This window comes from Anabrus simplex, chromosome 2, assembly GCF_040414725.1.
Source record: "Anabrus simplex isolate iqAnaSimp1 chromosome 2, ASM4041472v1, whole genome shotgun sequence".
NCBI lineage: Eukaryota > Metazoa > Arthropoda > Insecta > Orthoptera > Tettigoniidae > Anabrus > Anabrus simplex.
Window position 1 is genome coordinate 345657253 of NC_090266.1, and position 27208 is coordinate 345684460.

Consider the following 27208-nt stretch of genomic DNA (forward strand, 5'->3'; position numbering starts at 1 on the left):
TATATCATAGACAAGGTGCATTGAAGCAGTTTGAGGACCTTAAAAGTATGTTGGACACTGATGAAATGTTTGGTTATGTGTCAAAAATCTTTTTAACAACTTAAAACCCTTAAAAACACACTATACACTGGTAAAATGCTTGGCTACGTGTTAGCAACTTCTTCTTCTTCTTCTGAAGAACAAAGTGTTATTGCCTTTAGCACAGCGTGGTGATGTGATGGACTGTTCAGTTAAATTAGACGCTTATATGTAGAATTTGTTGTGGCATCATACACAACCATTAACCTGGCTCAAGGGAGATAGGGTCATCTTCCCTATCCTTCACTTGAGTAATTCTTGTCTGGCGCATCCACATTGCGGGGGTGGGTATCCTCCACATCAGTAGGCCGGTATGAAGGAGAGCTAAGTTCAGGCAGGGACCCAGTCTCACGGGGTATAACGTGTAACCCATGCCCAGGGTTACGGGTGAAGACCTTAACAGCATCTTAGGCATAGGAGGAGACCTTAGGCATGGCAAAGATGGTGGATGAGGCAACCCATCCTCTCTGGGGAAAATTAGAAGAGGAAACCACTGGCTTGTGGAGAAGAGGGATCTTCGAAGGCTAAGGGAGTAAACCCCAAAAGAAAATCCTCAGATGCGTAAGGCTTAGCAGGTCAGCAGATGAGTAAATTTGTACTTGCTTTCAACTATAATACAAAGCTCGGATGGAAGTTTAAAATGGCTACAGTTGCACAGTATGATGCTAATCCTGATGTTCGTGGAAGTGTTAGATCAGAGAATAAAACCCGATTTGAAACAATAAATATTTTAACAAGGAATGGGAAGGAAAATGAATTTATTGACCTAATAGAGAGACAAAAACTCGACATCCTGGGATTAAGTGAAGTAAAATGGAAAGGACTGAAGAAACTAAGAAAGGGGTACACCTTGTACTGGATGGGTAACAGTAAAGAGAAAGAAATGGAGTGGGATTTGTAGTGAATCAGAATGTTGAACATATAGCTGAAGTTGATGTAAATGAAAGAATTATTATAATGCACGTACATGTAAACAAGGAACTACTGAAGATAGTACAGGTGTATGCTCCACAGACAGAATGTAGCATGGAAGAAAAAGAAGAGTTTCTCAATGAACTGGAAACACATATTGTTGGAGATGGGATCGTGATAATGGGAGATCTGAATGCTCATGTGGGAACTGATAGAATTTGGTATGAGAATGTTCTGGGCCCACATGGGTATGGTTGATAGAAATGAAGATGGAGAGAAACAGTTGAACTTTTGTATCACAAATAACCTGATAATGAAGAACACGGTTTATGAAGAGGAATAGCCATAAGATCAGCCGATGTAGTTGGAATGGACAGTATGGAACACTCATCGATTTTATAATAACAGACAGAGAATGGGGAAGATACATCATGAATACAAAGATAATCCCCAGTGAAATTATGGCGGGTGATCATAGATTATTAATTATGGAATAAAAACTAGTAAAAATCCCTAAAATTGTATTGAAGGAGAAACCAAAGATCAGGATTTGGGAATTGGAGTAGGAGGAAAAAGAATGGCATTCCAAGATTGTTTAAAAAGGAAGTTGCCTAACACGGAAATATGAAGTGGAGAAGAAGAGTGGGACAGTTTAAGACAGACATTTGTGGAAGCAGCAATTGAGGTATGCGGAAAATCAAAAGCAAAGTTAGGGGAAAGGAGACACGGTGGTGGACAGACAAAATAAAAAAATAAAAGAAAGGAACAAGGTGAAGAAAGAAATGGATAAGGAAAAGCAAAAAAACGTATCAGAGGGATGAGAATAAGATAGAAAGGTTACATGTGGAATACAGAAGATTGTAACTACAAGTAAGGAGGAGTATCAATTAAGAAAAGAGAAATGTTGGTGAGAGTTTACCAACACAATTGAGCAAGATAGTCAAGGAAATCAGAAACTATTATACAGAGTAATAAAATCGAAAAGAATAAATCAAGAAAAAATCAAGGCATTAGAGAGAGAAGATGTATCGATTTTACATGATGAAAAAGGTCTTCAGAAGGTGATGGCAAAGTATTTTGAAAAACTTTATAATGGGGATGGCTGTTCGGAGGAAGAAAGAGATAAGAAAATGGAAATAATAGATGGAGAAAAAGAAGAGAACCCAATAACATGGTTGGAACTTGTTAGGGCAGTGAAAGCAATGACCAAAGGTAAAGCAAGAGGAAAAGACGAATTCAATGCTGATATGATTAAGGCAGCAGGAAGCATTGGGCTACAGTGGCTATACTGAGCCCTCAATGCCATATGGAAGGATGAAAGGATACCTGAAGATTGGCAGCAAAGAAGCATTGTACCATTCTTCAAAAAAGGTAAATTGGAAGAAATGTGAAAATTATAGAGGTATAACCCTATTATCATATGGGCTAAAAATAATGGAGAAAGTCATAGACAGAAGACTGAGGGATATAATAGAAACACAGTTAGATGAAGAACAATATGGCTTTAGACCGAATAGATCAGCACTGTCACCATTATTGTTTATTATATTGATGGATGAAATTATAAAACTTGTAAAACAGAGTATCAGTAGTGATGAAGTGAATGCTTTGGTATTTGCAGATGATGTGGTGATTTGGGGAAAGGGAGAAAAGGAAGTACTGAGGAGACTGGACATTTGGAATGAAAATCTGAAGGAGTTTGGAATGGTAATTAGTAAAATTAGTAAAAAGAATACCGAGCTCGATAGCTGCAGTCGCTTAAGTGCAGCCAGTATCCAGTATTCGGGAGATAGTGGGTTCGATCCCCACTGTCGGCAGCCCTGAGGATGGTTTTCCGTGGTTTCCCATTTTCACACGAGGCCACGGCCGCTTCCTTCCCACTCCTAGCCCTTTCCTGTCCCATCGTCGCAATAAGACCTATCTATGTCGGTGCGACGTAAAGCAACTTGCAAAAAAAAAAAAGTAAAAAGAAAACTGTAGTCGTGCACTGTGGAAAAGAGAAAAAGAGAAGCCAAGTGATCATAGGAGAACGGTTAGAGAATGTAGAACAGTGTACATATCTGGGTAGCATTATTAATGGAAGTAATGAAATCAACCCTGAAATTAATAATGGACTAAGTAAAGATACAACATTTTATCATCAAGTCAGAGAGCTTTTATGGAATGACATAGTACAACGAAATTAACATTATATAAACAGTATTTCATACCAATTGTAAGATATGGATTAGAAACGCTGGTAACTAATAAGAGCCAAGATAGTAAGATCCAAGCAGTAGAAATGAAATTTTTAAGAACATCGGTTAAAAAGACAAGAAGAGATAGATTTCAAAATATTAAAATCAGAGAAGAGCTAAATATAGTACCATTAGTACAGAACATACAGAAAGCAAGACTGAAATGGTTTGGACATTTAAAAAGGGAAGGGAACGGGTAGCAAGAAGGGAATTGGAAAGAGTTAAGGGAAAGAGACCAGTTGGAAGACCGAGAAAAGGTGGATGGATCAGACTTGGAAGGACATTAGAGAATCTGGATTGGATGTGGCAGAAGTAATAGAGCAGGAAAAATTGAAGGACACAAAGGAGTGGAGGAGGCTTGTTAACCACGCCCGGATGACTGGAGTAGGACATTGATGATGATGATGATGATGATGATGATGATGATGATGATGATGATGTAGAATTTGTTGTTATTTGTTTGAATTCTAATGGGGCAGCTTGGTTTCTATTGAGCAGGGGAAACTCCTCTATACCTTGGTCGAAGTTAGGTAAAGTATGTTGTTTTATCTGTCGATAATATATGTGTTATGAGGATTCTCCCTGCTGGTCCCGTTCACTATTGTTATGCTGTAACGGTTCAAATCTTGTTACAAGCTTTTATCTGTATTATTATTGTTTTATCTGTAATTATTATTATTATTATTATTATTATTATTATTATTATTATTATTATTATTATTATTATTATTATTATTATTATTATTATTATTATTATTTGATTCAACTCTGTAATCTGATTTTGCTATGTATTAATTATCCCTTGCTTCATCATAGTTAATTTATTGTGTGTATATGTGTGTGTATGTTAGCATTAAAATCATGTAGAGTGAGAGTTGCTGCCTAATATCAGATATGGATATATTTTGTGAAACCTTAAAACATTGCAACATATGATGTAATACTGTTACAGTAACTGTCAAGTCATTGCTCCATCATTGTATGCATTTAGCAGCATGAGATAATTCCGGGAGTTCCTACTTTGCTTTGCCTCAGGCTGGGTGGGAATAATGTCATGTACTCTTTTGGAGATGACGTGTGTGTGACAACTAGTGTCTATATATAGAGGTGTATCCTATAGCGGCAGTTCAGTTGGTTAGAGAGACTTGCCGTGGGGTGTTGTAGTCAATTGGAAGGAGTCGGATGGTGAACAGTGAAATAATCAGTCGTATGGGGAGTGAGGCCACAGTTGGTCTGTGAGTCAGTGAGATGATGAAGAAGAAGCAGTCGCATGGATACGTAATCATCAGTGACCAAATGGATTGTATGTTTGGAGTGTGTTTCGTGTATCTATGCGGTCGAGTTCTTGTGTCAGTTCGGTGACAGCCAAATATGGAGTCGTCATAATGCAGACTAACAGTTATCAGTGAATTACTTGTAAAGTTGATTGTGAAGTATGAATATAATTTCTCGTTTGTGAAACTAAAAGGATACATCACCCAATTAGGTTTGGGATACCTACAGCTGATACCAATTCAAAGAAATACGTCGTAATAACACTATAAGTGTTCAAGGTACAATTAAGTGAACCAGTGAGGGATAAATTTCTTGTACAACTTTTAAATGTCCGGTCAAGAGGATTTCAAATTTAATGCCTAAAGTTTCTTTCAGTTGTAATTTCAGAATTTTATATTATCATCTATATTATCGCAACAAGTCCTGCCATTTCAGTTATAAATTTTAAAAGTATATTTTGTTTAGTATCAAATAAAATTAATTGTTTTATTTCAATAGTAGATCAGATAACCTCAAATTTTAATGTTGAAACCAAATGACAATCTCCTTTTCCCAGAACCTGTATGTTATGCTGTCAAAGTAAGCTTATTACCTCACACCCTAGAGATACTCAAGATTCTCATTCTATTATACTTGGGCCGATGACCTTCGATGTTAGGCCCCTTAAAAGAACAAGCATCATCTATTATACTTACATTTATTTGTAGCTGGTGCTTATCAACAGTTGTATGTGTGAGTAATTACGTAAGTACTAAATGTGAGTACATAGTCCGACGATTATTTTATTTCATGAATATTTTAGTTCTGTTTCAATTTTTAAATTAGTGAGTAACCACAACATATGTGCTGTCTGTTGAGTGTCAAGATAAGAAGGAATATTTTTGTATCACTTGGCAGTTTGTGTAAGGAAATTCAAAGAAAAGACTGACCTACTTAGCATGCTTTTGCCTACGATTAACTTCTGGACCTATAATGTATTTGCGACAAAATAGCAATAGCACACAGCACCTCGACCCATTGGAATATGAAACATGTTCGACTCACCTCCGCTTCATTTTCTGCTCACTGCCGTTCCACTTTATGCCTCTGCATTCCGTCACATCCATCTACGTACTGCCGGTGGATCAGCTGTGCTTTGCATTAGATGACGCCGCGACCACCTAATTCTTACTACAAGCTTCTGGCAAGTTCTTGATGTTCTGAGAGTGCTTACGTATCTGTACTTCCCCTTTTTTCCCTGCTCTCCAACACCATATGTATGTATTTGGTCACTTCTACACGACCGGACAAGTTGGCCGTGCGGTTAGGGCCGCGCAGCTGTGAGCTTGCATCTGGGAGATAGTGGGTTCGAATCCCACTGTCGGCAGCCCTGAAGATGGTTTTCTATGGTTTCCTTTCCACTTCTAGCCCTTTCCTATCCCATCACCGCCATATGACATATCCATGTCGGTGTGACATAAAGCAAATAGCAAAACTTCTGTACGCTAGAGGAGCTGGACTCCGTGCCCATTGGTGAGAGCGAGACGACTGCTTTCTTATGTGGATTTTTTTTCTGTTACGGTGGATTTCTGCTCCGTAACACTACTAATTGGAAAGCTTCAGAGGTATGAACAGTATAGCAGTTATTGTGATTGAAGTACTGGTATCAACTAGACTTTGGCATTGGAAGTGTAAAAATTATGCTCTACCCTTCGCCGATTAACGTCAGAGGTTATGTGAAAGGACAATGATAACTTATTTCATTTGGACATTTTTACGATGCCTTCTGCTTCATTATCTTTGTCTGCTATATAACTTAATCCTAAAATCTAATGTTACATTTATATTAAAACATTATGGTTACCGTATTCCATAAGGAACATGACTTAAAATTAAATTCTTAAGTAATAATATCACTTCCAAGTGAAGTCACATAATTAGTCTTGTGAACAAATGGTACTGGAGGAGGAGTAGTAGTAGTAGTTTTTTTTATTATGGCAGGGGAAAATCTTTTAAAGACACCACTCTGTGTGGGAGTTGGATTTCCACCAACTAAAAACCCCTGCCCTCTGCACTCAGCCCATTCTGGAACTGCTTGTCAGCATGACATCAGAATGGAGTGATGTATATGATTAAGTTCTTCCTTTCTCTTCTTTTTCCTTCTTCCTCATAATGTTTGTCTCCATTGCCTTTACTGTGTTCCAGGCAAACAGGCTCTCTAGCATAATCTTAACCAGATTCCTTGGCGTGAGTCGTCGGCCAAGTTGTTGGCAGGCTTTCCTTCGTTCTTCTTCCCATCGAACACAGTAGAAAAAAGTGTGTTCTACTGTATCCCTTTCAGAACAGTACCGACAACCATCTCCCTGCGTCTTTCCTATCTTCATGGCGTATATGCCGAATCTTCCATGTCCTGTCAGGATCTGCGACAGATAGTAATCTACCTGCCGATGTCTACATTTAAGCCAGTCTCCTATGTCGGGTATTAGCTTTTTTGTCCATTGGCAAACATCGGTTGTGCCATCCCATCGGTCTTGCCAGCCTAGTAAGAGTTGGTTCCTCAAGGCTTTCTTTTCTTCAGCAGATATAGTTGCACCCCTTTCATGCCAAAGTTTTCTCTCTACAATGAGGAGGTCAATGGGAATACTGGCAGCTACAACTTGTAAAGCTGCTGTCGAAACAGTTCGATATGCACAGGTAACTCTGAGCAGCATTTTCCTCTGTACTCTTTCCATAGCTCTTCGGTGAATCTTCCTCCTGAGTGCATTGTGCCAGATAGGTGCAGCATAAAGTAAAATGGAATATACTGCAGAGCACATAATTTGTCTCTTAACTGTTCTTGGTCCCCCGATGTTAGGCATAAGTCTGGCTAATGCCGATGCCTTCTTCTCTGCCTTTTGGGTTACTGCCTTCACATGTGCACCAAATGTGCAATTCCTGTCAATAAGAACCCCAAGGTATCGTACAGACTTCCCTGGGATAATCACTGTATCATTTAATAAGAAACGGACATTTTTGTAATTCCTGGAACCTTTCAAAATTACAGCCTCAGTCTTATGTGGAGCCAATCTCAATTTATTATTTACCATCCAAAGGTTAACTCGTCTCAGTGATTCATTTACTCGGAAGGTCAGTTCTTTTACATTCTCTGCTATTAACACTATTGCAAGGTCATCTGCATAACCAATAGATGTTGTCCCTTTTGTCAGCTGCAGGCGTAAGACACCATCATATAGAATGTTCCACAAGGTGGGTCCTAGGACAGATCCCTGTGGAACGCCAGCACTCATTTCAAGGCCTTCTAAATCATGAAGTCGTATTCTTCGTCCTTTGAAGTACTTAACGATTATTTGTTGTAGATACCGAGAAATGTTCATCCTACGAAGTTCTCTCAAAATAATGCTCCAAGAAGCAGTGTTAAAAGCACTTTTGACATCTAGCGTTATCAAGGCAGCCCATTTCTCACTGCTTTCTGCCTGTATTTGAATCACCCTCTCAATAGCTTGGATTGTGGTTCTACCCTTTCTAAATCCAAATTGGTTCGAAGAAAGTCCTCCCTGTTGTTCAAGTTCTTTCTCCAGTCTAGTTTTAATCAATCCTTCATAAAGTTTGCTCAAGTTGTTTAATAAGCAAAGTGGCCTGTACACTGATGGATCTAATGATAGTTTCCCTGCCTTCAATAACAGCACTAGCTTGGCTACTTTCCACTCATCGGGGAATTCACGCTTTTTTAATAAATCATTGAAGACTGATAAGATCCAACCAGGTGCCACCTCAACTGCATACTTGATAGCTTCTGGTGGGATTCCATCTACACCTGGTGCCTTACCAGTCTTCATATTGCGTGCTACCTCCTGTAACTCCCACATAGCTTTTGTCTGAGATTTCTCTTAGAATCCTTTATTAGCTTCATTAGTTGCCTCTTTGATGCCTTATAGTCAGCTTCTAATTGTATTATGTTGACCTGGCTGATTTTTTTCCTAGATCTTGTAAGTATTTGTCTCTTGCGATTGCAGTCTTTCCTTTGCATGTCTATTTCATTGTTCCACCAGTAAGGGACTCGTGTTTTATATTTTGTTGATCCCCTCAATTGGCTGGTCCTACAAGTATCTTTAAGAACAGCAGTTACATCTTTTAGAGTATGTTGCACTGTATCTACAGTTTGTGACATCCACTCGATTGCAATTTTAAAAGTTTCCCAATTATAGTTCCACACCGTTTTCGTGATATCATTAAGCTTCTTCGATCCCTTAACTTGAAAATAAATAAAACGATGGTCACTGAGAGATTCATCTTCCATAACTTCCCAGTCAACAATGAATGATGCTATACCCTGCGTTGAGCAGGTGACGTCTATGAAAGACTCTGAGCTCCCTCTGGAAAAAGTTGGTAAGATTCCAGTGTTATGAACCACCAAGTCTAGGGTCGCTATCCATTCTGCCCAATATTCTCCCCTACGATCTGCAGTTGGTGCCCCCCACAGAGGTGACTTGACATTTAGGTCTCCGAGAATGATAGATTCAATACCTGACGCCATACAGTCCTGAACTATTACATCTACTTCAGCTTTGAAAATATCAAAAGGGATGTTAGGAGAGATATAACAACAATAAATCTGAAGTTGAATACACAAATATCCTTCTTCTGCCCTTATGCTTAGCACCTCCAACTTATCATTTAAAAAATATGCAGCTACATCACATCTTTTGTCTGTGAACCAACCACCTTCAGCTACTCGCCTTCTGTTTGGCTCGCTAACAAGCACTAAGTCTACTTTCTTTTCCAAGGCTGTCACATACATAATGTCATGACTGTCGGATTTCCTCATGAGATTCGCCTGCAGTATGTCCATTATTGGTCGTTTAAATTCAACTTCCTTGCCTCTAATATTAGCTTCCTGTAAGTAGGGCATTTCATTTGATCTGAGCGGTGGCCCTCCACTTGGCACATGGTGCAAAACGAAATGTTCCCACAATCCTTCGCCAAATGGCCTTCTTGTCCACAATTTAGACAGCTCCGTGACCGGTCATCCTTAACGTCGCAGTGTGGCGCTTTATGTCCAAATCCAAGACATTTAAAACACCTTGCAACTGTAACTCTTTCCTTCACCATACAGGTTGCCCATCCCACATTTATTTTCTTTTTCTTTAACAGCATTTTCGATGGTTCTGTTGGCAAGATTACAGTAGCATTCAGATTTCCGAACCTCCCCGGTCTTACGGACGTAATATTGATCTGAGATTCTTCAACAGCAGCTTCTAAGGAGAGTGCTGCTCTAAGATAGTTTTCATTTAAATCCGGATCCATACCGTACACTAGAATTGTTGTCTCCTTCCTTTTTGTTGAAACCTCTATTTCCTTAACGTTTTTAGTTATCTCACGTAATACGTCAGCCTTTCCTTTGCCTTCTACAGTAAGTATAAGGTCATCCTTTGCTGTTTTCCTTATTCGTTTTATTTTAACGCCAATTTTTTCGATGTTTACTCCTTCCTTTACTGTTTTAAGCAATTCGGCGTACGTTTTGCCCGCAGCTTTGCACATAACTGTTTCCTGAGTATTATCATTTAAGGATTTCTTTTTCGATGTTAATCCCACAGAAACGGCCTGCTTTACATGTGTTTTACCCGATTCCAAGCACCCTATTTCAATATCACTCTTACGAAACATCCATTCCAAGATTTTCCTTATATAATTCCGAACAAGGGTATCTGGGATAGTTATCAGCACCTTCTTTCTTGCATGAGTCTCAATTATCTCTCTCCAGTGGGTGAGACATGAATACAGGCTCTGCAGGTCATTTACTTCATCCTGATTAAATGAATATGGTATTACATACACATATCGCAGCTTCTCCCGCTCTCCTCCTCGACTCGTGTAGGTTTGCGTAACAGTGCGCAGGAATTCTGTCTTACCTTCCTCCAGATTAGAGTTCAGCAAGTCAGAGATTTCTGTATGCATATTCTTCATGCTTCTCATAATTCCATCCTCCTCTGTAAGATGTTTGGGATTTACAACCATTGATATATCCCAATCAGTCAATTTCCCTATATTTCCAGAGATGACGTGCATGTTACTGTAAACACAGTCAGGCCATTCCTTATCCAATAGCTTTGCAAACTTGTCAAAGCACGTAGCTTCCAAGAGGGTCTGGTCTATATCTAGCACTCTGTCACTGAATTGCGCGTGTGTACCAACATCACGGGTTATTTACTTACTGGAGGTAGTGCCCTGTTCCAAATCACTCCTAGCCTTTGGATCTTCATTCACATCAAATTGTTCCCATTCCCACGAACGACTACGAATGATTTCTGCCATTTGTCCCATTTCTTTAATACCTTTCTTTATCTCCGCTTTGGTATTAGGAGTCATCTTAACTAATGCTAATAAGTCTTCACTATGCTTGACTAACTTATCAATTTCTAGTCGCATCTCTTCTAATCCTACTCTTTGGTTTGTAGTCTTCGTACTCTGTAGTTCCATGGTTACGTCCAGCTCCTCATCTGACATAGTATCTCTTTGGTTTTCTACATCTATTTCAACCTTTTTGGATTTGACATTGCTATTCTCAGTACCTCTACTCTCTTTTCTCTTTGAGAACATAACCTTAAATCATTTAAAGGAATATAAATGACCTATTTACCTTGTCAGAAATGGGATGCCTCTTTAGCTCATCAAAGAGAGATAATACCGCGTTCTGAAGGGCAGCACTTCCACTTATAATTGCAATATATTTTATCCATACATAGCCTTTAAAACACCACTTAATTAAGCAAATACGCAGAGCACTAAACAACACCAGCCATTCAATAGCAGCAAGTAGTAGTAGTAGTTCTCTTTTTTTTTTCTTTCATGAAGAACATGAGTTACAATTCAGTTTTTCTGTGTTTAAAAATATGTCCGTGTGATGTCTCATAACATGTTAAAATTGTAATGAATATGATTCATCTTATCAGGTAACATTTTTGTGGATCTTGAGAAAAATTATTTTATTAAAGTTGTTATTGTTCACAATTCGGATCTTGTTAAGCAATTGAGGCGCCTCTTATAAAACACAAAGAACCTGATGTAAACATTGCCGTAACAGAAAAATTGAATATTAACTCATGTTCCTCATGAAAAACCAGAACTACTACTTCAATACTATTCATTCAAAAGTCCTACTACATTCTTCCTTTAACTTTCTTTCAGACATCTCAGTTACTTAACAAGTTCCAAATTGTGATCATTAACAACTTTCATGTAATATATTTCTCAAGATTCAACTAAAATGATATCTGATGAGATGAATCACAACATTCCCTGCATTTTTAATATATTATGTGACATCACTTGAATGTAATTTTATTATTTAAGAATTGAATTTCAACTCGTGTTCCAAATGAATAGAGAGTTGCTTTAGTAGCCCCTGTGTATAAAGGAAAGGGTGATAGACATAAAGCTGAAAATTACAGGCCAGTCAGTTTGACATGCATTGTATGTAAGCTTTGAGAATGCATTCTTTCTGATTATATTAGACATGTTTGTGAAATTAATAACTGGTTCGATAGAAGGCAGTTCGGTTTTAGGAAAGGTTATTCCACTGAAACTCAACTTCTGGGATTCCAGCAAGATATAGCAGATATCTTGGATTCAGGAGGTCCAAAGGACTGTATCGTGATTGACCTGTCTAAAGCATTTGATAGGGTGGATCATGGGAAACTACTGGTAAGAATGAGTGCAACTGGACTAGATAAAAGAGTGACTGAATGGGTTGCTATATTTCTAGAAAATAGATCTCAGAGAATTAGAGTAGGAGTTGCATACAGACGTTGAAATGCTTCAGTAGTCAGCAACTATTTTACGTTTTCCTTAAACACCTCGTTGCTTTCACTTTACCGTCTTACTGCCATCTCTCTTTACAGTCTGTGCGCAAGGGAAAAGGGGTATGGGAAGACACGGACACAACAGACCATATACTCAGAGGTGACGAGGGAACACATTGTAGGTTTGTGGGAATGTTGTCATCTGATATCAAATATTGCTGAAGTGGTCGGTAACTCAGAAGACACAGTTTAGTTTTAGATAAGAAGATACCAGGAAGAGTGCACGGAGGGCCTTAAAACTTACAGAAAATCGTGGAAATATAACCAGACAACTTGGGGGCAAGACAGTAATTCTACAGGCCAGAAATGAAAATCCTTTCCTATTAACAAAGTAATGAAGAACCATTCAGTTTCTGTTTGCCCCTGATTAGTTTCCTCTAATTATTTGAATGGCTATAAAATTATTTTTGTGGAAATCTAGTGCATTATTTAAGATTATACTCTACTTTTCATTTATACAAATACAATATTATTTTCGTATGCAGGAAGCGTTCATTTTATTTATTTACATTTTCCTTACAAAATGCACTCCTCTGTTTAAGACATTTTATTGTGATACAATAATATCTTATTTTTATTTATTACAACTCGCCTATCATTTTTTTAAATTGTAAAGAATATTCTTCATTTTAAAGTCTTTTAAATGTAAGTATTGTCTCTGTCTTTTATTTTTATACGTCATTTTATCCCACTTAATTTCTCTCCCATTTCCTATAATTGTATTAAGAAAAATTGTTATGATATTTCAGTAAAAGTGTATGTCTTTAAATGAAACATGAATCGCCTTATTAAGTTCATAATTTCTTGTGTCCAAGTTTGATATCCATGCATATTTTAGTGCAAAATATATCAATTCGGCTTTTGACATTGCTTGCAAATCTGTTAATGTACACTAGTGTCAAAAAGTTAAGCATAAGTTATGAGTAAGCAGGGCAACAGGAAATAGACCGCAGATCACACGACATATGCACGTACCATCCTTACGTGTTCGCTCTGTATAGGAAAGGAGTGTTCCCTGCTTTTACTAGCAGCGTAACCACAAGGTAAACCCAGCCTGTGCTTGCGCCCCATTCCCTCGGTCATGTTTGCCCTGTTATAGTGTGTGGAGTGTAGCCTCTTGGTGAACGTGACAACATAATGGCACGACGACACTATTTGGACCCCGTTTTGCAGGGTAGAATACTCGTCCGCATGGAAGCAGGCCAGACAGACCGAAGTCGCCGTATCCTTGCATGTGTCACAAACTGTCATTTCCAGGCTTTGGAGATGATTTCGAGTCGCAGGAGATGTTAGTCGTAGGCCTGTACCAGGTCGACCAAGGGTAACCACCCCACAGCAGGACCGATATCTGTCCTTAACCGCCCGATGAAATCTGAGTGCACCTGCAAAACAGTTGTCGGCGGAGCTTGCAGCCGTCTCAGGGGTTGCCATTTCCCAGCAAACTGTGTACCGGAGGCTCAGAACAGCAGGGCTGTTTGCCCGACATCCAGTGGTGTGTGTCCTGCTCACTCCAGTACAGAGACGGGCCCGTTTACTGTGGAGCAGTCAACATCGAAACTGGACCATGAATGAATGGAGGTATGTACTCTTCACAGATGAATCCCGCTTCAGTTTGCAGAACGATTCCCGTCACACATTAATCTGGAGAGAACCGGGTAGCCGATACAACCACAGGAACATCGTGGAATGGGACCAGTATGGTGGTGGTGGTGGTATCATGATGTGGAGTGGCATCACGTTGAATGGCCGTACGGACCTGCACATCTTCATGGATGGTCCGAGGAAAACTGTTAACGCTCGGAGATACAGGGATGAGGTACTGAGACCACATGTTCGACTCTTCAGAGGTGCGGTTGGTCCAGACTTCCTCTTAATGGACGATAATGCCCGACCGCACTGCGCTACTCTGGTGGATGAATTTCTGGTTTGGAAAGACATTCATCGCATGGACTGGCCAGCAAGGTCTGCAGATCTGAATCCTATAGAACATGCCTGGGATGCATTGGGGAGGCGAATTACATCCCGTCAGCCTCCACCAAGGACCTTCCAAGACTTTCGCATTGCCTTTTCGGAGGAATGGGATCGACTACCACAAGAGCTCTTGGACCATCTGATAGAGAGCATGCCACATCGCTGCAAAGCATGTGTGGCCGTTAGGGGTCACCATACACCCTATTAACAGTATATTTTGTTGTGGAAGACATTGCCAAGTTTTGTTAGTTTTTGTCAAAGGTGTACCTTAGCTATCAGAACCTTTCTGATGCTGTTTTTTGGACAAGTTGTGTGTCATATGGTGTGTGAGTCAGCTTCAGCAATCCATCTGACATTCCTATCAGGCGGTATGGCCTCATTTAGTGATTATGCTTAACTTTTGGACACTAGTGTAGATTAATTTAATGGGGCCTATATAGACGAAAATAAGGGCCATTCTTCCTTACAGTGGTTGAGCGCGATGCCATGTGACAATAAATTCAGGGTCAAGACCGCAAACATTTCAGTCAGCTTTAGCACAAAAGAATTTACAAGTAAATAGGAGAATTTGATCCTTAATGAGTTGACACACAACAGTACGTTTGTTACCTTCAAGGAGCCTATATGTTGTTATTCCCCTCTCTAGCGCATATTAAAGTTCGAGCCTGGGGGGCATGTGGGCAGGTGGGAAGGCAAGTACCTTACTCTCTTCGCATGTTTCGTTCATGCTAGATCTCCCGTCCTTTGCGCTCTCCATCTCTCCTCGCTCTTCAGGTGTGTATATGTGTTATGCTTCTGCATGGATCTGCCCAGTGAGTGAGAGAGAGAGAGAGAGAGAGAGTGTGTGTGTGTGTAAACTGGTACTGAGCGGAGGGCTGTACTGATTTCCTTGCCTGAAATGAATATTTCTGCCACGAGTTTTAATGAACGCCAGTGTACAACCGAACAAATGGCTGCACTGTTTGGGTCACATAGCTAACAGTTTGCGTTCAGGAGATAGTGGGTTTGAACACCATTGTCGGCAGCCCTTAAGATGGTTTTCGGTGGTTTCTCATTTTCATGCCAGGCATATGCTGGGGCTGCACCATAATACAGGCCACAGTCACTTCCTTCCCCCTCCTAGCCCTTTCCTATCCCATAGTCTCCATAAGACCTCTCTGTGTCAGTGCAATGTAAAGGAAATTGTAGAAGAATCGTGTACACAGTTTTACAAACAAATTCCTGTCTGAGCCGATAGCCATCCCTCATCAGTAGCGTCACTTCTGCACCTTGGTTTCTAATTTTCCCAATTGCGTACCATTTCCATAACAATCTTGAGATCGAATAACAATTGCTGTCACCAGTGATGGGTGCATTTTTATAACTTAATTGAAAATGACAGGGGAAGATAGTTCTGGAAAGGAATGATTTTGTGAGTGACTCTGAAAGCGACTGATTTATAATGTTTACTCCAAGAGCAACTTAGTTATGGGACAGCTGCAAAGTGATCATCAGCCTACATGCCTGTGTGACTCAAGAGCAGCCATTCCTTTCACGCCACAGGTGTGCGTAACCATCACTCTTGTAGTTCAATGGGAGAGATTTGAGCAGCTATAGTCTCAGTAAGGTAGTAGTAAATTCTTTGACAGCACTAAAATAAATAGCACTTTTGAAATTAACTGCCAACATACTGAACAAATAGATTTTATTGGTGCAAGAATGGCTAAAATTGGTTGACTAGAATATCAGAATTAGTCTTCATTTTAAAAGGCTGAGTGCTAGAAATGTACATATGCACATCACGGTGCTGGTTTCAATAAGAGGGTCATGGAAGCACTTCAGTTTTTTTTATTTTTAGACCGAGCTCGATAGCTGCAGTCGCTTAAGTGCGGCCAGTATCCAGTATTCGGGAGATAGTAGGTTCGAACCCCACTGTCGGCAGCCCTGAAAATGGTTTTCCGTGGTTTCCCATTTTCATACCAGGCAAATGCTGGGGCTGTACCTTAATTAAGGCCAAGGCTGCTTCCTTCCCACTCCTAGCCCTTTCCTGTCCCATCGTCGCCGTAAGACCTATCTGTGTCGGTGCGACATAAAACAACTAGCAAGAAAAAAAAAAAAATTTTTTAGAAAGGTCTAAGTAAGACTGATTTAGTACCACTTTGTAAACTGATGGATGTTACTTCTTCCATTAAGACATAAATTGCTTACCTACACATTTACTATATCATCAGCTTACCCATGATGGTATCATACTCTGATGTATGAATTATAGCAAAAATATTAATTTTGTTTATATCTCGCTTTTTTACTTTTTACAGTGTTGGGTTACCAAAGAACATTATTAATTAACCAACCTTAACTGAACTCATGCTAAAGTAGCAAATAACTGCTTTTTTGATGACTTTTTAATAATACTCCTCATTTTTATTATTATGTCATTATTTGTGCCTACGTTCATTAAATATGGGGAAGGAAATGATCAGAATGCCAAGGGAAAAGAGGATGCAAATTTTGTGAATTGATGGTAGAAAAACTTCTTGGCTCAAAGTAGTTACATTAGTCAGGTACTTCTGTAGTTATTCTCTCTTATTGTCCATATTTTATGTCTATCATTTTCTGAAATTCTTAAAATAGTTTATTGCAATTCGAATGATTAGAAATGTTAATATTCTTGGTTAAGTTGAATATATAATTGTAATGGCAGACCGTATCAGAAACTTGCAATCTTGTATCGTGGAAGTGTAAAAGGACATTTGGGAAGATGACATGAAAATCAACATTTTCAAGACATTGGAAGCTAGGTAGACCCCTGATACCTGAGTTTAACGTACACAAAAGTATTCAGAATGATTACTATGATAAACTTGTGGGAATAATGGCAGTAGGATATTTGAAATTATAATGTGTACGAAACAGCTTTAGTGATTGAATGAATGGAAGGGAAGTATGTAGTAGGAGATTGACTCAGCTTTGGAGGGTAAGAGAAAGGGATGGAGACCATAGAGATATCAGTTTATCTTTTAAATTATTTTAAGAAAAGAGTTGTGAAAGTAGAATAGGCCACAGTACTGTTATCACATTCACACCCGTATCCGAGTTATTGCCTATAGCGCGTGACAAATATGTGTGAGAGAGATGAAAGTAATACCCTTATGAATGCTTCTACTCACCAAAAACCACATGGCCACAGTGATTTTTCCCTCCCAATACACTTTCTTTGTTTTGTTTCTGAAGGTAGCCTAGCGCTCGCACAACTTGCTGCGTAGTTGGTTTGTGATTGCACAAGCGCGTGTATAATCACGTTCTGAAGTGTAACCATGACGTGTAGGGACAACATAAATGATGCAAGTGATGCGAATTTACAAAGCACAGTTTTTCAGCTGCTTGAAAATTATCTTGGCCAGGGATATACAGTCTATATGGACAATTATTACAAATAGCGTTGGACTCGCGAAACAATTATGGGAACAGAACACTGCCGTATGTGGAACAATACGGTCAAATAGGGGTGTACCAAAAGATCTAAAGGAACACCAGGTAATTCTCAAATGGGGGGAAAAAGTGAACCCGACATACAAGTACAGTCATCTCTCTCCGAAATCTCAGCTCCATCTACGTCATCAGCTCCAAGTCAACATCCTGCGATTTTGCCACCAAAAAGGGCACCGGCCAAGGTTCCATCATTTAGGTTAGATGGGAAGAGAAAAGAGCATATTCTCTTAAAGTTTCCACCATCAAATATAGTCAACTTCCCCTGAAGACTTGTATGTCGGGTTCACTTTTTCCCCCCATTTGAGAATTACCTGGTGTTCCTTTAGATCTTTTGGTACACCCCTATTTGACCGTATTGTTCCACATACGGCAGTGTTCTGTTCCCATAATTGTTTCGTGAGTCCAACGCTATTTGTAATAATTGTCCATATAAAATTATTAGTGAAACATGCTAGAGGACTTCATTAAGGTTTGTAGAAATTTTGTTTCCATATCTTGTTCAGTTTAGAACTTACTGCGAAAAGAATTCGTTGTTGTTTGCTCTGCCACTAAAAGCTGGAATAGCTGGGCCAGCCCTTTAAATAGCTGCTCAGATGATGGGCATGAATGTGTTAAGGAGATGCTTAACTAACTGATGGAGGCTTGCAGACTAAATATTGGTAGGTGTAACTGTTTATAATGAAAGCATAGCATATAGAAGAGGAAGTGTAAATTCTTTGCGTGTTACCAAATATTACCATGGACCACCGCACACATAACACTGGCAAAACCTGTGTCGCACCATGCAATCAACAGAGGCACATACAGTAATATCATTGCTTCTATCTACGTAATAAACTGTTGCATGCAACCCATGTTTAAAAGTGATTTCAGCAGCTGGACACTTTTAGAGTATTTTCGAAAAGAGTTGCTGTCTTGGAAGTAGCCAGCTCTCTTCAGATCTCCTTTATCCAGAAGAAGATTCTACACTTCCAGTAGTGAAATACAAGTTTAGGTAGCATGCACAACACATGATCATCACAGCATCCCAATTGCGACAACTTCACTTTAATAACATCTAAACTATCCAAACACTAAAAAAATATATTCCTCCCTCACGAACTATTACCACACCATAGTTTTTCTTCAGCAACCTTTTCCATTCCCAACAGCACATTATGAACACTTTCCAATGCATACGTAAGATATGTGCTGCTCTGTGTAGACCCGTAATCTTTGACTAGTGTTAGCAAAGCAGGTACTGGTGTATCATCAGTCGCTTTGCTGTGGAGGAAAGGTAAGTTGTGCCTAATTTACACTGTGTCACTTTTGAAGTATTTTGCACTATATAGCTGGCTAAATGATGTAGTAAGCATTCTTTACCAAAACTCTGCTGACTTCAGTCAGGTTAACTGTTTTCCCAGTCCAGAATTTGAATTACATCTTCCTGATTTTACCTATTACCTTTAGATTGTGTTTTCACTGCACAGTTTTTGTACTCAGTTGCTCTTGCAAGAATATGCATATGATTAACAAGAGATGTTAAAGAGGATTCAGTTTTGTACTCACAGTTTCTGCCAAAGGATGAAACAAGTTCAGTTGCTACATAATTGGACTGACTGCAACATATGTAAATGTAGAAAGTCAATAGTGGGCAGATGATCATCAAAACTTAGTGATCGTAGGATACCAAAATGGTGTTCTAGGGGATATTGGTTAAATTTTCCTGTCAAAACTTTGCTTTAATCATTTTTCCACAAATATTCAGAAACTTTTGAAGTGCTTTCTAACGTAACTCTCAAGGACTCCAGTGTTCTTTGTGAAGCGAATGTATGTTTGGTATCTCTGAGGATATTCTGCCACTTCACTAAAGTGATGTGCTTGAGTGGTGATGGATGAGTTTAATGCATCTATCAGGCAGTTTAAATCAAGTGTGAAATTTTCCGTTTCTTCACTGTCTTCTAAACCCTCTGAATTAATGCTACGATAGAATTCTATACCATTAGAGACAGATCTACTGGAAAGTTGAAATATCAGCTTTACATTCATTCATTGAAATGAATTAGAATCCAAAAGGGCAGAGGTGATTGTGTAAAAAAACCTTTCAATCTGGAAAAGTAGGGAGATATGTCACATTCGTAAACTTTCCAGTAGAATGAATAATCAACAATATCACCATTATATTTAACCTATACTTTGCCATGAAAATGATTTCTTATACAGTTGAATATATCTGGGGTGTCTGAAAATGCCCACATTTTTCTGCCAGAGTCAGCTGGATTGGAAATTGAACACTTGAGATTCTTTATGTTGCTGGATATTCTTAAGCGTCTTCATAACTTTTTATTTGACTGGCTACCATCTGATGTGACACCAATGATTCCTACACACGCTTGCTCTAATTGTATGATAACCTGAATGAGAATTTTTGCAATTATTTTACCTTGGGTGGTGTTGAAGCTAGCCTATATTGCTATGGGTTGAATCCAGTTTTACGGAACCACGAACCTACTACACTGGCGTAGCAGGGGGAGAGGTGATACTCCCATGTGGCATGTCCCAGGTGGCGGATAGGGGGGTCCTAACCGGCTTGCCGGTGGACTTGAGGGAAATAAAATACCTCTCGTGGACCAAACACACAACGCCCTGTGGGTGGGGGACGCAGACGAAGAATACACCCAGGGTATCCCCTGCCTGTCGTATGGGGCAACCAAGGGATGATCAAATTAGAACCATGATACTACTTGTAATTAGTGCCATGATGCAGGGAACACCATGGGTCACTTTTACTTGTGCGTAGTACCATTATGTTGGATACACAATAGGTTTGTGATCAGTAGCGACAGTGTGTGTTCAGGATGCATTTTACAGTACCTGTGATTCGTACCACTATACAAATGACACCATGGTTCTACCTTGCCTATGATTAGTACCCACTATGTGAGGAACACCACGGGATAGTGAGAGTCCCTGTGGTTAGTCCATTTATGTGAAGAACACCATAGGTTTGCATTGCCTGTAAATAGCGACACAATGTGCGAAACACCATAGGTCTGTGTTACGTGTGCGCATTACCTTGCCTGTGAGTAGTACCATAATGTGTGGAATACTGCGAGTCTACGCTACTTTTGATTAGTACCGCAACATGACAAATGCCACAGTTCTACTTTCCTAGCAGTAAGTACCATTATGAGGGGCCGATGGCCTGGATTTTGGACCCGTTTAGACTACAAGCATCGTTGATTCAGTATTGTGCTTTAGAAGCAGTCCCTTGGTCAGTAATAATATTGTTTAACGCTAGTTTCTGGGAATGTAGGGCATTGCAAGTCGGATCCACTGATTGTTTTAAATTCATATCCATCCATTCATTCTTCGTCTTCACGTTTTGAATTCTGGTTGGTGGAGGATTATGGCTTTTTCATTGTCCTTACATTTTATCTCATTTTGTGCCATTAGGGACTGATGACGTACATGTTAGGCCCCTTTAAACAACAGGCATCATCATCATCATCATCATCATCATCATCAGTTTTACGGAAAGGGAACAAACATGAAAACTTGCCAACTAATCCTTGCTTTCCTCTGAAGTAAATCTTCCCAAATCAACAAAAGCATTCACTTGTAACAAATCAGAGTTAAAGCAAATTTCTTCTCTAAGCTTTACCTCATTAAATATCGGTACCCTAGGCATTCATACTCCTTGTTTCCACTAAAAAATTTTGCTATGACGGCAGTAGCATGATCATTTATGCCATATGAACATTTAAGACACTTCACCAATTTCCTCAAATGAGCTTCAGAAGGCAAAGGCAGCTTGTCATGATTGAAGTAATGCTGATAACCTTTGGGAGACTTTAGTTTTAAAAGAAGGGAATCCAAGAGAAATTCATGACTATATCTCATTCCTTTTTATTTTTCACTTGACATTTCTGTAACATTATATTGAATATAACTTTCTGCTTTTTGCTGAGAGAGGCAAACTGTTTTCATTGTGTGAGACTGCGCTTTGATTTTATATCTGAAGTGCCCCCACCCCCCCGCTCTCCCACTTTTTCTTAGCTTTCGATTCTCCTCTTTAACAAAGCAGTTGTTTTCCTAGCATGTGTACCATCAGGGTTATCTTTAACTGATGAACATATTGGCTGATCACTGACATTTATGTTGTGATAAGGGCTTTTAATAGAGACATCTGTTCACGTGGATTGCCTCTTCTTGGAAGAGTTAGGTTTCTTAACTTTTGTAGTGAGATATTTGGGCAGATAAATAAATGCTTCTGGTTTTAATTTCCACCGCTGTCTTGGTATCTCTACTCTTTCACTATTCACCATAAATGAAGACCTAGTCATGTGGTGACAACTTCATTAAGATGGACGCGATGCATTATGGCTCCAGCAAATGTTCTAGGACCATAAATTAATTACAGTGTAACAACAACAACAACAAAAAAACAGAAATTGGTTGCATCGTAGAATTCCTTGCTTGCCATTTCTATATTATGTATTACATGTAACATTACACTGACAGGAGTTCTCTTTTATTTAGAGATTATTCCCTCATGGGACTGGAAAAATCAGTCCATTTCTGCATTGGACAGGTTCTGTTTTAGGCTGCATAATGTGTCATATAGTTCATGGGACCACAGATAAAATATATTTTAAAGAAGGTTTCTGGTTTATTCAGGGTCCGGATTATACAGGTCTTTCTTAATAGTAATATGAAGATGTGATGCATGTAAGTTTGCTGTATTTATGCATTAAAAAAATGATTACTTTCATATTTTATGTAAATATGTCTGCCCCTTAGTCCCATTTCTTGATGCAGGGTTGGGGATGAGGTAAGAAATTTATATGGCATGTTATTATGGCCAGATGCCCAGCTGGATGCCAACCTTGGTTGAGGAGCTAATGAAGATGAAATGAATGATGATGAATGAGATTGGTTAGAAGGTGGAAGGAATCAGCTGTGGCCTAATCATAGGAACAGTTCTGAAATTTGCCTGGAAGTGAAAATAGGAAACCACAGAAAACCCGTTGCAGGACAGCCGGCAGTGGGGTTTGAACCCCCGTGTTTCCGAACTGCAGAGTTTGGCTCCATAGCTGTAGCACGTTAACGTGCATAGCCACTCTGCTCAGTATTTTCATATTTTATGTGAATCCTTGAAGGTATTTATTTACTAATGAATGAATACATTGAGATTGTTTTTAGTCTGACATCTGATTTTCTTTTCTTTCAGGCATTGGTGGGCTATGAGGGAAGCCCACATTACCATGTGTTTGAGTTGACACGTCAGTTGCCACGTTTCTCCATGTATGCTCACTGCTCTGTTTCAACAAACAAGTCTGATAGTTATGTTTCATTTACCCTTAGTGAACGTGTACAAAGGGTAAGTTGTTTTTCATTTTAAAATAATTGTCTATGAAAGGTGATCAATAGGAAGTACTTCCTCTGTCCCAAAATAATAGTTGCATTTCCTTAGCCAGATATTTATTGCAGGTGATACATTTCATATTTGAGCCCGTATTGGCAAAAAGTATTAACTTGTGAAAATCTTAACAACAAATGTTCCACCTTTAAAATAGCATAATCGTCTTTATTAATAAGACTACATTAAACTATATTGGTGATACATGTTTTGTCCCTCTCTTGGGACATCTTCAGTCACACATGAAATCATTGAAAATATGGTAAGGACACAATAAAATCAGTGTATAAAAGGTCTATGAATCACGTGATGTGGCGTATTAGCGTCTTGTCAATCTTGAGTCATAAAATAACACAAACATGAATACGATGTGAATCACAAAGTCCAGTTATTGCACGGGTTGAAATATCATTGCTTGCATGGAATTGCACAGATGTAATACAACATAAGTCGTCTTCTTCTTCGTCCATTCCCTTTTCCAGATTCTCTCTGTGTGGGGTAGTGTACCAAAGCCCTCCTCCACCTTAATCTTTCCTCCACTCCTCTTGTCGTAGGTATGACATCCTAACTGTTGTAAAACCTTCAATTATTATGTTTAATATATTTTATTAAATGCTAAATTATCTTTTATTAAATGTTAAATATGACTAATACATGGTTTCCCTGTAAATATGTATTGTAAATTTGTATAACCTCAAATACGTATTGTGTATAAGTTTAACCTCAAAATCTATAGACGAATATATAGTCGAAAGTTGTAAAAAACTCTGTAATGTTCGTATATTAGGTGTATTCTGCTATAATTTGGTACATATGAAGGGTTCGGGAAACTTACTGTAAGGTTTATTATCCAGATACATGTAGAGACATTAGGAATGTTGGAGAAATTTCCATGTGTATTGGTAAACAGTAATCGAAATTTCGAGCTGGATCCATTACTGGAGTACTCCATTCAACTAGCTGGCCGATCAATGTTTCGAGTGTGTTCCATTTAGAGTGTTGTAAGAACCCCTCCAGAAATCGCTAATTCCAGACGGTTGATCAAACAGTATATATATCGGGCTGTCAGTCAGTCAGTCAGTTCAAGAGAGTGTGTGTTATAGTGAGTGAGTCAGTGTTGTTGATATCTGTACTTGTCAGAATCGACTTCAGGGTACTCCGCTATTAAGTGTTGTAGTGTTGTGATGTTTGGAACATCACAGCATGTACAAAATTATCGAAATGTGTAATTAATTGGAAAGACGTCTATATTTACTTAGTGGTAGGTCATTTTAAATTATTATGTTTATGTATAGGGTTTTTAGTCATCCATTTCTCATCATCTCATTTCTTTACGGCTATAACGTATTCTGAATGAACGACTTCTTGAGCAAGGTATTACAACATCAATCGTTTAATAGCTTGCAGTAAATTTCCAGTAGGCGAGGTCAGCAGACTGGACTCACCATGCTAATTTTAGTCTATTACCAGGAAAAAGATGTCATCAAGCTTGCAAGAGTTCTTACCCCTTCCATACTCTAAAGAGACAGTTAAAGCCTTGTTAACGCCTACTTTTCGAAGTTCGCTACATGACGCTTCGATTGCCCGTGAAAGTTCAACCTATGTGAATGGACGTTATGGAACAAGATGATGGATATACAGCGATGGATAGGAGAAGGGATAGTACATCATCTTACTGGACCATGTGATATGGCTGATGGAGGGAGACTTTGGGAGCATATATACATCAACGACAAGAGCTGGAGAGCGTCTATCGGTCAATTCTAATCTATTCTATCATTACAACGGAGAACATCTTTACATCAGAGAAGGTCCTAACTGCTGATGATCTTAGTTCACTTCGCATCTGAGTAGAGCACTACTCGAAATTACTCTCATTGAGACCTGATTACCTCAATGACGAGAATTAAAGTCAATGAGAGACCGGTTTTGACTGGTATGGGACAGGAGAAATTTTGTTATGTATAGGTATGTAGTTACGCTACAATTCTGTAATACAGAAGAATACAAGTGTATTCTCTCCATGAACGTAACCCAAGGGGGTTTTGCTATTAAAATTAGGACTTATTACAACTTTATGTAAGGAGTACTGTAGGAAGTGTTAAAGTCAGGTAAGTCATTGTTCAATTAGTGAGCTATGCACGAATCAGAAATAGGACTGGTACCTACAACAATAGATGACGATGCCAGCATGAGAGGTTCATCAAACATCAGCTGCTACATAGATCGTGTCCAGATAACAGAGTCTACAAATGGTGAGCTAATGACATAAATTACTGCAAGTCTCCACGCAACAGGTCAGTTTATTAAATATTATTTCATTCCGTTTTTCTTTTGCTTCCATAAGTTCAGAATTTGTGTATGTGCCGTCGTGTTTTTCATCCTAATAAATAGTTATTTAATTGGTTATTGCAGAAATTCTTATTAACAATCCTTAATTTCCAAGTGAATGTGTACTTAATGGTTAGTGTTCCGTCACCCCACCTCTGGGAGTATTTAGAGTCCCATTACCTATTATTATTATTATTATTATTATTATTATTATTATTATTATTATTAAGAATTGTGTCCATGTATTCACCATGTGAGGGTGCAGATGAGGATGAAGTTGACAAGTTTTATGAAGCATTGAGTGACATCGTGGTCAGGGTGAACAGCAAGGATAGAATAGTGCTAATGGGCGATTTCAATGCGAGAGTTGGGAATAGAACTGAAGGATACGAAAGGGTGATTGGTAAATGTGGGGAAGAGATGGAAGCTAATGGGAATGGGAAGCGTTTGCTCGACTTCTGTGCTAGTATGGGTTTAGCTGTTACGAATACATTCTTCAAACATAAGGCTATTCACCGCTACACATGGGAGGCTAGGGGTACCAGATCCATAATAGACTATATCTTAAAAGACTTTGAATTCAGGAAATCTTTTAGAAATGTACGAGTTTTTCGGGGATTTTTCGATGATACAGACCACTATCTGATCTGTAGTGAACTAAGTATCTCTAGGCCTAGGATAGAGAAAGTGAAATCTGTCTGCAAACGAATAAGGGTAGAAAATCTCCAGGACGAGGAAATTAGACAGAAGTACATGGATATGATTAGTGAGAAGTTTTGAACAGTAGACAGTAGACAGTAAGCAGGTTCAGGATATAGAAAGTGAATGGGTGGCATACAGGGATGCTGTAGTAGAAACAGCAAGGAAATGCCTAGGAACAACTGTGTGTAAAGATGGGAAAAGGCGAACATCTTGGTGGAATGATGAAGTGAGAGCAGCCTGTAAACGTAAAAAGAAGGCTTATCAGAAATGGCTCCAAACAAGGGCCGAGGCAGACAGGGATTGGTACGTAGATGAAAGAAACAGAGCAAAACAAATAGTTGTTGAATCCAAAAAGAAGTCATGAGAAGGTTTTGGTAATAACCTGGAAAGGCTAGGTCAAGCAGCAGGGAAACCTTTCTGGACAGTAATAAAGAATCTTAGGAAGGGAGGGAAAAAGGAAATGAACAGTGTTTTGAGTAATTCAGGTGAACTCATAATAGATCCCAGGGAATCACTGGAGAGGTGGAGGGAATATTTTAAACATCTTCTCAATGTAAAAGGAAATCATCATGGTGGTGTTGCAAACAGCCAAGCTCATGGGGAGGAGGAAAATGATGTTGGTGAAATTATGCTTGAGGATGTGGAAAGGATAGTAAATAAACACCATTGTCATAAGGCAGCAGGAATAGATGAAATTAGACCTGAAATGGTGAAGTATAGTGGGAAGGCAGGGATGAAATGGCTTCATAGGGTAGTAAAATTAGCGTGGAGTTTTGGTAAGGTACCTTCAGATTGGACAAAAGCAGTAATTGCACCTATCTATAAGCAAGGGAACAGGAAGGATTGCAATAACTATCGAGGTATCTCAACGATTAGGTTTTTTTTTTTTTGCTAGGGGCTTTACGTCGCACCGACACAGATAGGTCTTATGGCGACGATGGGATAGGAAAGGCCTAGGAGTTGGAAGGAAGCGGCCGTGGCCTTAATTAAGG

The 27208-nt window shown here is 39.1% G+C and overlaps 1 protein-coding gene across 1 annotated transcript in view; it reads left to right on the forward strand.

Moving 5' to 3' along the window:
• LOC136864133 (Bardet-Biedl syndrome 2 protein) overlaps positions 1–27208 on the forward strand; it is a 220991-nt gene that overhangs the window by 103138 nt on the left and 90645 nt on the right. The window contains exon 9 of the mRNA XM_067140753.2: positions 22995–23144. Coding sequence (XP_066996854.1) covers positions 22995–23144 — 150 coding nt within the window. The remainder of the gene's footprint in view (positions 1–22994; positions 23145–27208) is intronic.